General features: G+C 48.3%; 1 protein-coding gene across 1 annotated transcript in view; it reads right to left on the bottom strand.

Moving 5' to 3' along the window:
* epha5 (EPH receptor A5) overlaps positions 1-15,000 on the bottom strand; it is a 67,581-nt gene that overhangs the window by 9,764 nt on the left and 42,817 nt on the right. Inside the window, exons 6-13 of the mRNA XM_076283923.1 lie at positions 14,637-14,761; positions 13,128-13,287; positions 12,371-12,473; positions 5,959-6,026; positions 4,322-4,447; positions 1,901-2,086; positions 1,646-1,707; positions 1,095-1,304 (exon numbers count right to left, since the gene is read on the bottom strand). Of these exons, the coding sequence (XP_076140038.1) occupies positions 1,095-1,304; positions 1,646-1,707; positions 1,901-2,086; positions 4,322-4,447; positions 5,959-6,026; positions 12,371-12,473; positions 13,128-13,287; positions 14,637-14,761 (1,040 nt within the window). The remainder of the gene's footprint in view (positions 1-1,094; positions 1,305-1,645; positions 1,708-1,900; positions 2,087-4,321; positions 4,448-5,958; positions 6,027-12,370; positions 12,474-13,127; positions 13,288-14,636; positions 14,762-15,000) is intronic.

The following is a 15,000-nucleotide window of genomic DNA, read 5'->3' as shown; positions in this document are numbered from 1 at the left end:
TTTGACGTGATAAAACACATACACACACACACACATACAGATGGAACGGAAGGCTGAGAAGTCAAGGGTGAGGGAACACAGGGGATTCTGATTGAATGTGTGGAAATTGTTTGCAAGTGTGTGTATGTGTTTCTATATGTGCGTCTGTGTGTGTGTGTATGTGTGTGTGTGTGTATGTGTGTGTGTTTGTGTGTGTGTCTGTATGTGTGTGTGTGTGTGAGTAAGCGGGGGAGAGCTTAGAAGGGCTGCTAATTGGTGTCCTGCAGTGGAGTTTTCAGATGCTGACGGAGTGCATCGCGTGAGGCGGGTGTGTATTGGCATCTTACTCCGTGAGACACGCAGACAGCTCAGACAGGCCCAAACACACACACACACACACACACACACTTATGCACACACAGCTGCCACTTCAAAATAGGAGTGTGGATATGATGAGGTAAATAATCACAGCGCAGCAAAAAAAAAAAACCCAATGTGTCTGAATGCCAACACTCTAATTATCGGTGTTTGGGCGGAGAAATGTGTCCAGCACTTCATTTCCAGCCTATTAATAGCTACTGCTGTACCACAGAGCTCGTGAGGAGGGGACTGCCAGGCAATATTTAGCACATGTGTGAAAACCGCCATCTCAACGCCTCCTACTCACACACACACACACACACACACACACACACACACAGACACACACACACACACACACACACACACACATACATCCACTCCATTGTCCAGCTGTAGAGAAGATTGTTGGTGAGCTCAGCAGCTGGACGAGACAGGCAGACAGACAGGCAGGCAAATAGACAGACAGAGACAAACACACAGACAGACAAGCAGACACAGACAGACAGACCTAGAGATAGAAAGACAGACAGACAGACAGACACAGGCAGACAGACAAACAGACAGACAGACACACACACACACACAGGGGTTGGGGGCTGCAATGGGAGAGGAATCACGGAAGGTTCAGGTCGAACAGATGGCCCAGGACAGTCAACGGGCCTGTCGGTCAGTCCTCCCTGGGCCGACCTGAAACACACACACACACACAGGGACACACAGGGACACACACTTGCATGTGTGCAGTCACATACCCGCGTGGTGTAGGCCGCCTCAGGGTCATCCTCCAGCACGCGCGACAGGCCGAAGTCGGACACCTTGCACACCAGGTTGCTGTTGACCAGGATGTTGCGTGCGGCCAGGTCGCGGTGCACGTAGCCCATGTCGGAGAGGTAGCGCATGCCCGACGCGATGCCTCGCAGCATCCCCACCAACTGGATCACCGTGAACTGCCCGTCATTTTTCTGACCAATCACAGCACAATCAAGGCCCACAATTAACTCTGGCTTAAAGTACAGAGTGCCATTTAATTACCGCGCGAGGCGCCTGCCCGCCCGCCTGAGAGCAGTGTGTGTGTGTGTGTGTGTGTGTGTGTGTGTGTGTGTGTGTGTGTGTGTGTGTGTGTGTGTGTGTGTGTGGCTCTAAGACCTGGAACTGACACTAGATTTGCACATCATTTGCAGTCAGAGTTAATGATGAGCTATTTAAAGAGCTATTTCAAGTGTAATGCAAAGAACATTATATCACAACTAGGATGACCTATGCTATGAGCAGGACCTAAACGATGATAGATTAAACAAGTTACCCTCAGGAATGTGTCAAGAGATCCATTTTCCATGTACTCCGTTATGATCATCACAGGTTTACCTAAATAGAAAAATAAAAAGTCCGAATAAGCACTAACAATGCAAAGAAATACAACAATGATTTTTTTTTCTTTAAACTTGCAACATATAGACATAACATATGCATATATACGTTATCTCCATGGTTGACCATATCGCCAGTGATATACTGTATGTCTACTGTGAGCACACTACGGGCGAAACAGGCCACTCACTCTTAGTGACCACACCCTCCAGGTGTATAATGTTGGGGTGGTCGAACTGCCCCATGATGCTGGCCTCTCCCAGGAAGTCCCGCCTCTGCTTCTCAGTGTAGCCGGCCTTCAGCGTCTTAATGGCCACCGGGAACTCTCTCTTCCCAGGAAGCCTGAGAGGGCCACAGCACACCTCTCCAAACTCACCTGAGGGAGAACAGACAGGTGTGAGAATACATAAGTACGCACACACACACACACACACACACACACACACACAACAAACATACACAAACAGCACACCTCTCTAAACTCACCTGTGGGAGAACAGACAGGTGTGAGAATACATAAGTACACACACACACACACACACACACACACACACACACACACACACAACAAACATACACAAACAGCACACCTCTCCAAACTCACCTGGGGGAGAACAGACAGGTGTGAGAATACATAAGCACACACACACACACACACACACACACACACACACACACACACACACACATACAGCAAACATACACACACACATACAGCAAACATACACATACAGCACACCTCTCCAAACTAACCTGGGGGAGAACAGACAGGTGTTAGAATACATAAATACACACACACACACACACACACACACACACACACATACAGCAAACATACACACACACATACAGCAAACATACACATACAGCACACCTCTCCAAACTAACCTGGGGGAGAACAGACAGGTGTGAGAATACATAAATACACACACACACACACACACACACACACACACACACACACACACACACACACACACACACAGACAGACATGCACACACACATGCGTGCTCATGTGCACACACACACACAAATACACACACTCAGAGGGAGAAACAGAGAGAATTAGAATAAGCGAGAGATGGATAGAGGAGGATAGAGAGAGAAAAAAGGATAGAGGTGGATAGAGAGAGAGGAGGATAGAGAGGTTATAGACAGCCTCTGTGACTATAAAAAGCCTGAGAGGGAAGGAGAGAGGAAGGAGGGGACAGAGAAGGAGAGAGAGAGATAGAGAGAGGGGGGGGAGAGAGAGAGAGAGAGGAGAGAGAGAGAGAGAGAGAGAGAGAGATAGAAGGAGAGAGAGAGGGGGAGAGAGAGAGAGAGAGAGAGAGAGAGAGAGAGAGGGAGGGGGGGGAGAGTGTGAGGGGGGGAGAGAGAGGGGGGGGGAGAGTGAGTGACACACCAGCATCCCTCTTTTGCTCTGCTTGCACACCGCACCCACCACACACACACACACACACCATACAAGCACCACACACACACACACACCGCACCCACCACACACACACACACACACCATACAAGCACCACACACACACACACCGCATCCACCACACACACACACACACCATACAAGCACCACACACACACACACCGCACCCACCACACACACACACACACCATACAAGCACCACACACACACACACCGCATCCACCACACACACACACACACCATACAAGCACCACACACACACACACCGCACCCACCACACACACACACACACACCATACAAGCACCACACACACACACACCGCATCCACCACACACACACACACACCATACAAGCACCACACACACACACACCGCACCCACCACACACACACACACACCATACAAGCACCACACACACACACACCGCACCCACCACACACACACACACACCATACAAGCACCACACACACACACACCGCATCCACCACACACACACACACACCATACAAGCACCACACACACACACACCGCATCCACCACACACACACACACCACACAAGCACCACACACACACACAACGCACCCACCACACACACACACACACACCATACAAGCACCACACACACCGCATCCACCACACACACACACACCATACAAGCACCACACACACACACACCGCATCCACCACACACACACACACACCATACAAGCACCACACACACCGCACCACACACACACACCATACAAGCACCACACACACACACACACACACACACCATACAAGCACCACACACACCGCACCACACACACACCATACAAGCACCACATACACACACACACCGCACCCACCACACAGCCACACCATATATGCACACACACACACACACACACACACACACACACACACTGAACCCACACAACCACACCATACACACCATACAAGCAAGCACAACACAACACTTACAAGCAAAGTGGCACACAGCACTCAGATACACTAATACCACAGACACCACAGACGGACGGTGTTTGTCCTCATAAAGACCCTCGGTATGAGTCACACACACACACACACGCCGTGTGGAGTGGTGTGGCGCCAAATGAGGAGTCGAGTAGGCCACCACAGACGCCCCCCCCCCCCCACCTCCCAGTCCACTACAGCATTAACATAATTCACTCACCGGCACCGATCACTCTCTCGATGGTGATGCATGATACATCAATCTCTTTGGCAAACTCGTGGACGGCCTGGTTGGGGTCCTCGTAGGTGTGAGGATCGATGTATGTGCGCACCCCGGGGAACTTGACTGTGAGGAGAGAGGGAGCAGAGAAAGAGAGAGAGTGAGGGAGAGAGAGAGAGAGGAGGAGGGGAGGGGAGGGGATGAAAAGAGATTTTCTGAGGGGTCACTTCACAGTTTTTCCTTAGAGGAGAGTTACGCAACACTACATGAAAAAGGTGTTTATGTCTGAAACACACAGAGTGGAAAGGAGCAGTGGCTGAAAAGCTGGTAGCGAGACGAGACAAGATAGAGACGAGACAAGATAGAGACGAGACGAGAGTGGCTCAAAGACATTTCACACTTTCATTTCACTTCCTCTCCATTCATATTCATACTCCAAATTACACATTTCCAATTAGGGATTATGGGGTTACAACGCTCAACACTACACCAATTATGGATTATGGGGTTACAACGCTCAACACTACACCAATTATGGATTATGGGGTTACAACGCTCAACACTACACCAATTAGGGATTATGGGGTTACAACGCTCAACACTACACCAATTATGGATTATGGGGTTACAACGCTCAACACTACACCAATTAGGGATTATGGGGTTACAACGCTCAACACTACACCAATTAGGGATTATGGGGTTACAACGCTCAACACTAAACCAATTAGGGATTATGGGGTTGCAACGCTCAACACTACACCAATTAGGGATTATGGGGTTGCAACGCTCAACACTGCACCAATTAGGGATTATGGGGTTGCAACGCTCAACACTGCAACAATTAGAGATTATGGGATTACAACACTTAACACTAAACCAATAGAAACATCACATAGCTTCTAATTAGGGAATATGGGGTTACAACACTCAACACTACACCAATTAGGGAATATGGGGTTACAACACTCAACACTAAACCAATAGAAACATCTCATAGCTTCCAATTAGGGAATATGGGGTTACAACACTCAACACTAAACCAATAAAAACATCTCATAGCTTCCTGACAACATTGCAGATTTCCACTCATCAGTACAGTGTTTTCAATGATTGGCTGATGCAGCACACACGCATTTCACTAAGATGATGTGTGTGCTGCCAGTGAATACACACTAAGAGAACCGAGATGAAGTACTGTAGGGCAAGTGTGTGCGTGTGTGTGCGTGTGTGTGTGTGTGTGCGTATGTGTGTGTGTGTGTGTGTGTGTGTGTGTGTGTGTGTGTGTGTGTGTGTGTGCAAGCGTGTGTTTGAATGTGTGTTTGTGGAGAGGGCAGCATGTCATAACAAAGTCTGTGCAGCCTCTCTCCCACACTAGAGAGAGAGAGAACGAGAGAGAGAGAGAGAGAGAGAGAGAGAGAGAGAGAGAGATACTGATGCATGATGGTGAGGATGAGGATAAGGGGTTGGTTCAAGTGTACTGAACTCTCCATGACCCCCTTGTGGAACATAGACGGTAGGACTGTGTGTGTGTGTGTGTGTGTGTGTGTGTGTGTGTGTGTGTGTGTGTGTGTGGTGTGTGTGTGTGTGTGTGTGTGTGTGTGCGTGCGTGCGTGTGTGTGTGTGTGGTGACTTACTGTGGCCATTGTGGAAGTGCATTTTCTCCTCCTCAGGGTCCTGTTTAGCCTTGCTGTAGCCACAACGTCTGGGATAGAAATAACACAACACACACACACACACACACACACACACACACACACACACAAGACATAGAGAGAGAGAGAGAGAGAGAGAGAAAGAGTGAGATATACATCACTTTCACATCAGTCTGTGTGTTGCTGTCAACAGCCTCCTCTCACAAAACAACACTTACAATGGCACGGTCAGTCCAGAGCCGGTAGCCACGCTGTCTCAGGACAGTGTGGCTAATTCAACAGACTCAGTGTGTGTGTGTGAGTGTGTGTGTGTGTGTGTGGATGGAGCACTCAGAGTGGCCCGAGGGCACTTGGGAGAGAGCACCCAAGGGCGGATGCACTGACAGTGGGCACCTACAGATATGGTATGGATGTAGGACTACCAACACAAGCACAGAATGGCATGTTATGCCTAAAAATATGGTATGAATGTACGACTACCAACACAAGCACAGAATGGCATGTTATGCCTAAAAATATGGTATGGATGTACGACCAACACAAGCACAGAATGGCATGTTATGCCTAAAAATATGGTATGGATGTACGACCAACACAAGCACAGAATGGCATGTTATGCCTAAAAATTGGTGTTTGATTGGTGTTAAAAATTGGGATTGATAACCCCAGTATGCAAAAATGGTGATAAAATGAACTCAAATAACTATCGTTGGATCTGTGTCATGAGTATTCTTGGTAACATTTTCTGTAGTATACTGGAAACAAGAATACTTACCTTCTTGGATAATAAGAACATTTTATGCAAAAGTCAGATAGGCCTTCCTGAATTTAGAACCACCGACATCTATACCCTCCACTCACTTACTGAACAGTATGTATAAAAAACAAATAAAGGAAAGATCTATGCATGCTTTGTTGATTTTAAAAAGGCCTTTGATTCAGTAGCATTCACGAGAGCATGCTACTAAAAATTATTGAGAGTGGTATATAAGGCAATGTCTACTCTATAATAAAATACATATACCAAGAAAATACATGTTGTAATAAAATTAATAACACCAGAACAAAGTTCTTTAAGCAGGGTAAAGGAGTTAGGCAAGGTTGCAGCTTAAGTCCAATACTCTTTAATATTTTCATCAATGAGCTAGCTGTAGCAATCAACAAATCAACATCTCCTGGACTTGTACTTGACACAAATATAGTCTCCTGGAATTGTACTTGAGCACAAATATAAAATGCCTTCTCTTTGCAGATGTTTGATGCTTAAGGTTCCTCGTATCCACACTGAGTTGGGAAAGTCGGCCTTTTGTTATGGTGCCCCTATTTCCTGGAATAATCTCCAATGTAACATAAAAATGAACTCTCTACTTTCCTATAATCAATTCAAATCTGTAATCACAAACCTTCCTATGTCAAATTGTACCTGTTTTATGTCAATTTTATTTTATTATTGTTATTATTTTATTAATAATATTTTCTGTATTATTATTTCCCTTCCCTTAAAACCTGGCTGACAAAGCACAAAGGACAAATTTCTTAATTAAAAAACAGCTTTATAAATTCAATCCACCAACTAAAATATTTGGTATTGCTATTTACCTTAAGATGTATCTGCAAGTGTAGGCATATAATATGTGTTTACAATAATACGTTTTTTTTTGTTTTGTTTTTCTACAGTATAGCAATATTGCTGAAGCTATTACTGTCCTTTTAATACCATACCATTTATCAATTTATTATTATTATAATTATTATTATTATTATTATTATTATTATTATATTTGTTCCTTATCTCTATACCAATACTAATGTAAAGTTGATTATTAACATGTTAAACTTGTAGCTTTGGCAACAATGACTACTCGTTCATGCCAATAAAGCACCATTTGATTTGATTTGAAGAGAGAGAGAGAGAGAGAGAGAAAGAGAAAAAGGGGGTTATGTTGAGGGGCGTAAAATAAACATCCTGAAGCTACTCTGAGCACTCGTCTGCCTCATTGCTGCGGCCCCCGTCAATATTATGACAGAGTGCTAATACTCGCACAATTGTAACATGACTCTGTTGATCTTCCGTCCACACTGCCTGGCCCATGTGACTTTTCTCTTCCCCCCTGTTTCCGGGGCGTGTGTGTGTGAGTGTGTGAGTGTGTGTGTGTGTGTGTGTGTGTGTGTGTCGATGTGTGTGTGTGAGAGTGAGTGTGTGTGTGTCTTGGTGTGTATGTGTGTGTGTCTGTGTGTGTGTGTGTGTGTGTGTGTGTGTGTGTGTGTGTGTGTGTGTGTGTGTGTGTGTGTGTGTGTGTGTGTATGAATGCTGGTGCATCTCTCAGCAGATTATTTCTGTTTGGATGAAAACTGGGGGCTTCCTGGTTGAAGGGGTGAAGTGGGGGTGGGTGGGGCAATGATTGTTCTCCTGCGTGTATTTTGGGCCGTCAGGCCAGGTCCTATCAGAGGGCGCTCGATCCTAATCCAGTACACACACACACACACACACACACACACACACACACACACACACACACACACACAGCCCTAATCCAGCAGGATTCAGCTGCGGTCGTGTGTCCCCCAGGGGAGAGCTCAGCTCAGCATTCGGTTCACTGGAGTCCGTGAGTCAGACGACACTGCTCACACACACACACACAGACACAGTAACTTCCTTCCTGTGTTCCGGTAACTTTCAGTAACTTCCTGTGTTCCACTTCGAGGGGCTTTTAATTTGGCCCCCCAACTCACACACTATACCACAATCACACACACACACACACACACAGCATCCCCTATCAGCTTATCCATGACATGAATAACCACCCCCCCACACAAAAACACACACTCCCTGTTGCATCTCGTGCGGCTTGCTCCACAAACGGTCGGACAACTAACGGCAAACAAAACGTCAAACAAAACGTGCAAATATTGACCGGGCGCTCACTGCAGTGCGGAGAGGAGAGGACACACTGAACCCCCAGCTGTTTGCCCTCTGTGCATAATGCGTCTGGACGTTCTGCTCCACTGCCCAAAGAGACGCTTCGTTCCCGTCTGGCCGTCACCAGAAATGATGGCAGAGCACCCGGAGCAGACGTCTGCAACCCCCCCCCCCCCCCCAACCACGCACACAGACACACACACACACACACACACACACACACACACACACACACACGTCTGCCACAGAGACACACTGTGGAGGACCAGAGGCCACAGCAGTAAACATCTGCATTGTCCTCCTGTGGTAGAAGTGCCCCTCTCCCTCGCCACACACACACACACACACACACACACACACACACACACACACACACACACACACACACACACACACACCACATGTGTCTCACTGTGGATGGCCAGACGCCACAGAAGTCCCCTCCCCCGCAAAATCAAATCAAGCCACTGTGTTGTTGTGAGGGCCTTACTGAGCGTCCCTCCAATAGCTGCAACGAGTTCAGGCCTTTAGCTGTGCCGGCCTTTTGCAGGACATCAATGAAATTGTAATTCGGTGAATTGAGATGGCCTCATAGAGATGGGGCTGGGTGGTGTGGTGTGGGGTGGGCTGATGTGGTTTTTAAACGACTGCGAGGGGGACCTCAGGGCTGTGGCAGATGGAAGTGACCCTGACCCTTCGCCATGCATCATTTACATCTCATTTGAGAGGCCAGAGAGAGGGGAGAGCGACGAGGCCATGGTGTGTGTGTGTGTGTGTGTGTGTGTGGGGGGGGGGTCTTGCCCTCGCATCCTCCAAATGGGACACTTACCATTTATTTCTACCCAGCGATAAGCGCAAGCGAGATGTGTGTGTGCGTATGTGTGTCTGTGTGTGTGTGTCTGAACGCGTGTCTGTGTGTGTGTGTGCATATATGTGTGTCTGTGTGTGTGTGTGTGTGAGGGGGGGTGGTCAGCGCCTTGCGTGGCCATCCCTGACAGATTCCACTGCACACCTACTGTTTTAAAAATGAGGGGGGCCAGGTGCCTGCCGAAGGTTAGAGAGGAGTCAAGGCAGCGAGATAACTGACAGCCCATAAACTAATGCGCCTTCAGCGATTTGTTTCAGATGCCGGTGTCCTTCGGGGAGGGGGGTGGGCGGGTGGGTGGCGGGGGAGGGAGGGGAGGCACATGTGAAACAGCAGCGCGGGCCTCAGGCTGGGCTGTGTGAAGGCTGGTCAGCGGTGCTCTGGTGTCGTCCAGCACTGAGCCGTAGATCTACGGGTGGCTGGACAGGGCGACAGGAGAGAATTAAAGGTGGCGCTCAAGTTCAAGGACAGAGGAGGAGAGCGAGACGAGAAGGAGGAGGGAGAGGAGAGCCACAGGAGTCCGTCCGATCAAACGGTCAGGCACGAGGCAAGAGCCAGAGGCCGCAGACCCCCTCTGTGCTCCAGATTCTAGTGATGGGCAAATTAAGCTTTGGTGAACCACTGAACTACAGCAGTGTGAACCTAGCGACACTAGCTGAAAAGCAAAAAGATGGCCGCCACACATACATTTTTCAACATAAAAGTCCTTAGCAAACCAATATTTTTGGTTACATATACTGGTTTGGGTAAGGACTTTTATGTTGAAAAATCTACATGTGGCAGCCATATTGGATTTTTTCATTAGTGTCGCTAGCTTCACACTGCTGTGGTTTAGTGGTTCACCAAAGCTTCATTTGCCCACTACCAGATTCTGCCCGCTGGCAGCCCTTCCTCTGGAGACAAAAGACGCCGCTGTCGCCCCAACGCTGGCGCTTTCTGGGTGCTTGTCTTTCTCTCACTTTCTGGGTGCTTGTCTTTCTCTCACTTTCTGGGTGCTTGCCTTTGACATTTACTGAGCTCTGACTCGCGATAGAACGCTCCGTTGACTAAACGTGCCAAAACGTTAAATGCAAATGTCATTTCCTGCCAAGCATAAATGCAACACATTCGAGGCTGTCTCATCTGTATCTCTGTAGCAGCGAGGTGATGTTATCAGGGCCTCATGAGAGTGGTTTTATTAAAGGCCGAGGGCTTTGAAATGAAAAAGGGGTGGTGGCTAGTGAAAAATTGATGGACAGCTGCCAGACTCCTGAAATTGCACTTTGCGATATTCCAACAGCGTTTTATTACCGGCAGATAAAGTGCTTCTCCATTTGTTTCCCTCACCGGTGCGGAGACAATGCCACGACGTGGCCGATGCCGATGTGTCTGTTTTAAGACGCTCTGTCTGCCATGCAAAGTAGGACGCCATGTGTGCGAGCAGGATATTGTTGCTGGGTCAGTTTCCTGTGCAGCCATTGTAAAACACGATCGCGAGAGAAAATCTCCCCAAAAGACTGTTTACATTAAGAGGCCGGAGCAGCGCTTCCCACAGAATCACTGAATCTAATAAGTACAAAGCACGCGGTTATGGGTTTGCCCCCACCGCCACAAAGGAGAATGAACACATCTCGAATCACGCTCTGAAGCACCACTATATTATATCTGGCCTGGCTAACAAAATGATCAAATAGAAAATGTGATTCACAACATTTTATGTCCCCTTTCCATTGGGAAACTACTAAAGGAGGAACAGTAACGTTAATTACAACAACAAAAACAAACACAAACAAATGCTCTCTGGGGATGGGCCCATCTTAAAGATGCAACACACTCTGATCTCTTAACCCATCTTGCCAATCATCACATGGAACTCTAAATACATCTACGGATTCATCATCACATGGAACTCTTAATACAGTGTTTCCCATACATCGACTTATTTGTGGCGGCCCACCACAATATCAACATTGACCACCACACAATGATTTTCCAGGTTGTACTAAAAATTGTGCTTAAATCTAGTTCAATCTACCACGTTGTGCTAATTTGTTAAAAACTGTTCAAGCTAATTCTGCAAACCTGCCACCACAAATAGAATTCAATTCTGTGGGAAACACTGTAATACATCTATTATCATCACATGGAACTCTTAATACATCTTGCCATCATCACATGGAACTCTTACTGTAGCCACACACCATCAGAGTTCCACCCTGTGTCCTACACATGACCCCTGCGACCCCTGTGACCCCTATGGTGCTTTAGAGACAGGTCATGGGACTCTGAGAGATGTCTGCCCGGGCCCCGGGGGGTGTTTTTGGTTCCTGTTTACTGCAAAATGTCGTGTGTGTGGGCTGTGTGAAGCCAGGGGTGTGTGTGTCAGTGACAGTGTGTGTGTGTGTGTGTTTGTGTATGGTGGTGACAGTGAGTGTGTGTGTGTGTGTGTGTGTGTGTGTGAGTGTGTGTGTGTGTGTGTGTGGCGATGACAGTGTGTGTGTTTGTGTGTGGCGATGACAGTGTGTGTGTGTGTGTGTGTGTGTATGGTGGTGACGGTGTGTGTGTGTGTGTGTGTGTGTCTGTATGGCGGTGACAGCGTGTGGATGGTGTACACATGTTGGGCTTACCGTCCGCTGAGGAGGAAGCCGGTGACCAGTGCGAGCAGGATGATTCCGACGGTCACGGCCACGGCGATGATGGGGACCTGGCCCTGCTCACTGGACGCCGCTACTGCTGGGACAAAAGCAGGAAGAGGCCGTCAGCAATGAGGACCAGACGTGTGTGTGTGCGTGTGTGGGTGTGAGTGTGTGTGCTGGTTCACGGGGACGTCCCTGTCACTCATCTACTTGGCCCCACTGCTGCCAAAACATATCACACTACAGCTCCAGACACACACAAACACACACACACACGCACGCACACACACGCACACATGCACACACACACACACACACACACACACACACACAGACAGACAGACATGCATTCATACACACATATGTACACACAAACACACACATACAGTACACACACACATACACGCGCGCCAAATCAACCCCCACAATTCCTTGGCCACTTGCCTCTCGCAGAAATAATTTCTTTGCATTGTTAGCAGCTGTCGTGTGGGAACAGAATGCACCCAAACAAAAGGCACAATTAGGCTTTATTTTTCTGTTGATGTTATTCTTATGGGGAGGGTAGCGGAGGGTGGAGTGCTCACTAATCAGCGCTAACAATGAGAGCTAATCTTGTGCATGGGCTTTGCCATGTGGGTTGATTTGTCTTGCGCATGGTCAAGGGGAACTGGAGAGTTTTAGGGACATTTGGAGAGATCTGGAGAGCGGGCCGAGGGGGAACGGCTGCGCCCAGAGAGTCTGTGCTTACGGTAAGGGCTGGTGTCGAACTCGAAGCGCCGGCTGAAGCCGCCGTACCCCGCGGAGGTCCGAGCTCGGATCTGGAAGATGTACGCAGACGAGGGCTTCAGGCCGTCCGTCACGATGGCCGTCTCCTTCGACTTGATGATGGTGTAGCTGGTCTCCTGATCCTGTGACGGCAGTAAGGAAGAAGGAAAACCACAGCCATAAAAACTAATGGAAAAGAAAATGTGTCTGTCTGTCTGTCTGTCTCCCCCTGAGGTTATGGGCCACAGGGTCGTATCACTTTCCTGTGTCTGCCTGTCGTGGGTCTTAAGCACCACGTTAAATGGGCCCCCGTCCATTAGTCCAGGCCACAGAAGAGGGGTGGTGGTGGTGGTGGGGGTTGCTTCTGTCTTTTTCTTTCCTTCTCTATTTCTTTCTTTATTTCTACTATTCCTCCTCTCTCTTTTCTGTACCTCCTGCGCTCTCTGTTTCTCTCTCTCTCCTGCCCCCCTCTCTCTCCCTCTCTTTTTTCTCTCTCTTTTTCCCTTTCTCTCTATCTTTCTTTCTCCATCTCTCTCTCTCTATCCCTCTCTCTTTCTCCCTCTCTATCTTTCTCCCTCTCTCTTTCTCCCCCCCTCTCTATCTGTCTCCCTCTCTCTCTCTCTCTCCCTCTCTCTTCCACCGGTGCTGCTCCTAAAGCATCCTCATATCAGTGCTTCCCAGACCATGGACATACATGCTCTGATGTCATATAGCTGAGCTCCTCTATTCCAGCCTGATCCCCTTCCACCCCATTTTGAAATACGCCCACCCCACACACACACACACACACACGCACAATACACACCCGCACAAAACCCCCCGTCCTCGCTGAAGCCTTCAAATGCCCCCCACAATCCCCCCCTGTCCTCCCTAAAGCCGTGCGCTGACGCTGACAGGCAATCAGAGGAAGGGATCAGTGCAGGTTTTGGTTTCAAGCTTTTGTGAGCTTCTCCTGCCTCCTCCTCTGCCGCTGCCGCTGCCGCTGCCTCTGCTGCTCTCGTCTGCCAACGCCACAGCCTGAGGGGACTCGGGAGCTAAATCTCCCAGCCGCCCGCCTGCCTGCGCATAACGCCTGTACCCTTGCCAAGTCACCTACGCAAGGGGCAGAGAAAGGGGGATTTTTTTTGCTCTGGGAAGATCTGGGATTGTGGTGTCAATTCAAGGGCGGTTTAAAACCAAGGCCCACTTGAGGCGTGCGTGCCGCGATCCTGACAAGTGCAGTAAAAAAGGTGACGCCAAAGCCATCAATCAGTTTCGCGGCTTCTATTGTTCAGGTAATGATGTGTCACCTGCTTGAAACAGGAGATAACTGCTCAATTGCTTTTGGTTTACACCTCCGGTCTCGCCATTACACTCAATAGCCATGCAAACATTAATCATTTCACTTCATCATTGGGAAGGCGAAACAGTATTCAAGTTGCTGCGGTTACAACAACTCATTTAAAACATCGAGTGACATTGAGCCCTGGTGAGGTTTGCGATGGTAATTTACCTTTTCAAAGTACTTGATCTCGTATTCTAGGATGATGCCGTTGGGGCGGTCGGGCTCCTGCCAGGACAAGGCGATGCTGTTTTTGCCCGTTTGGCCTTTCTTCACCACGGTGATGGGCGAAGGTGCTGAGGAGAGAGAGGGAAGGTAAATTAAAAAATAAAATAGTTCCCTTCAGTTTTCGCTTCAAATCAAGGGGAGCTGTTTCATGGGTTTCAGATGGCATGTTACTATGATGCAATGTTTTGTAATTGCCGACAGACAAGTCACAGGCGAAGACGTCCGTGCCATTTGTGTTTTGTGCATGTTTCTTCTCTGACTGTCTTAATCCACCATCTACTCTACATAATCACCAGGCACTTCACAT

This window comes from Alosa pseudoharengus, unplaced genomic scaffold (assembly GCF_046254945.1).
Source record: "Alosa pseudoharengus isolate Yale_2024_CS ecotype anadromous, Long Island Sound unplaced genomic scaffold, YU_APseudo_1.1 YU_APseudo_1.1_scf_14, whole genome shotgun sequence".
NCBI lineage: Eukaryota > Metazoa > Chordata > Actinopteri > Clupeiformes > Clupeidae > Alosa > Alosa pseudoharengus.
Note: the sequence above shows the minus strand (reverse complement) of the source record. Positions and strands in the feature narration are given on the sequence as shown.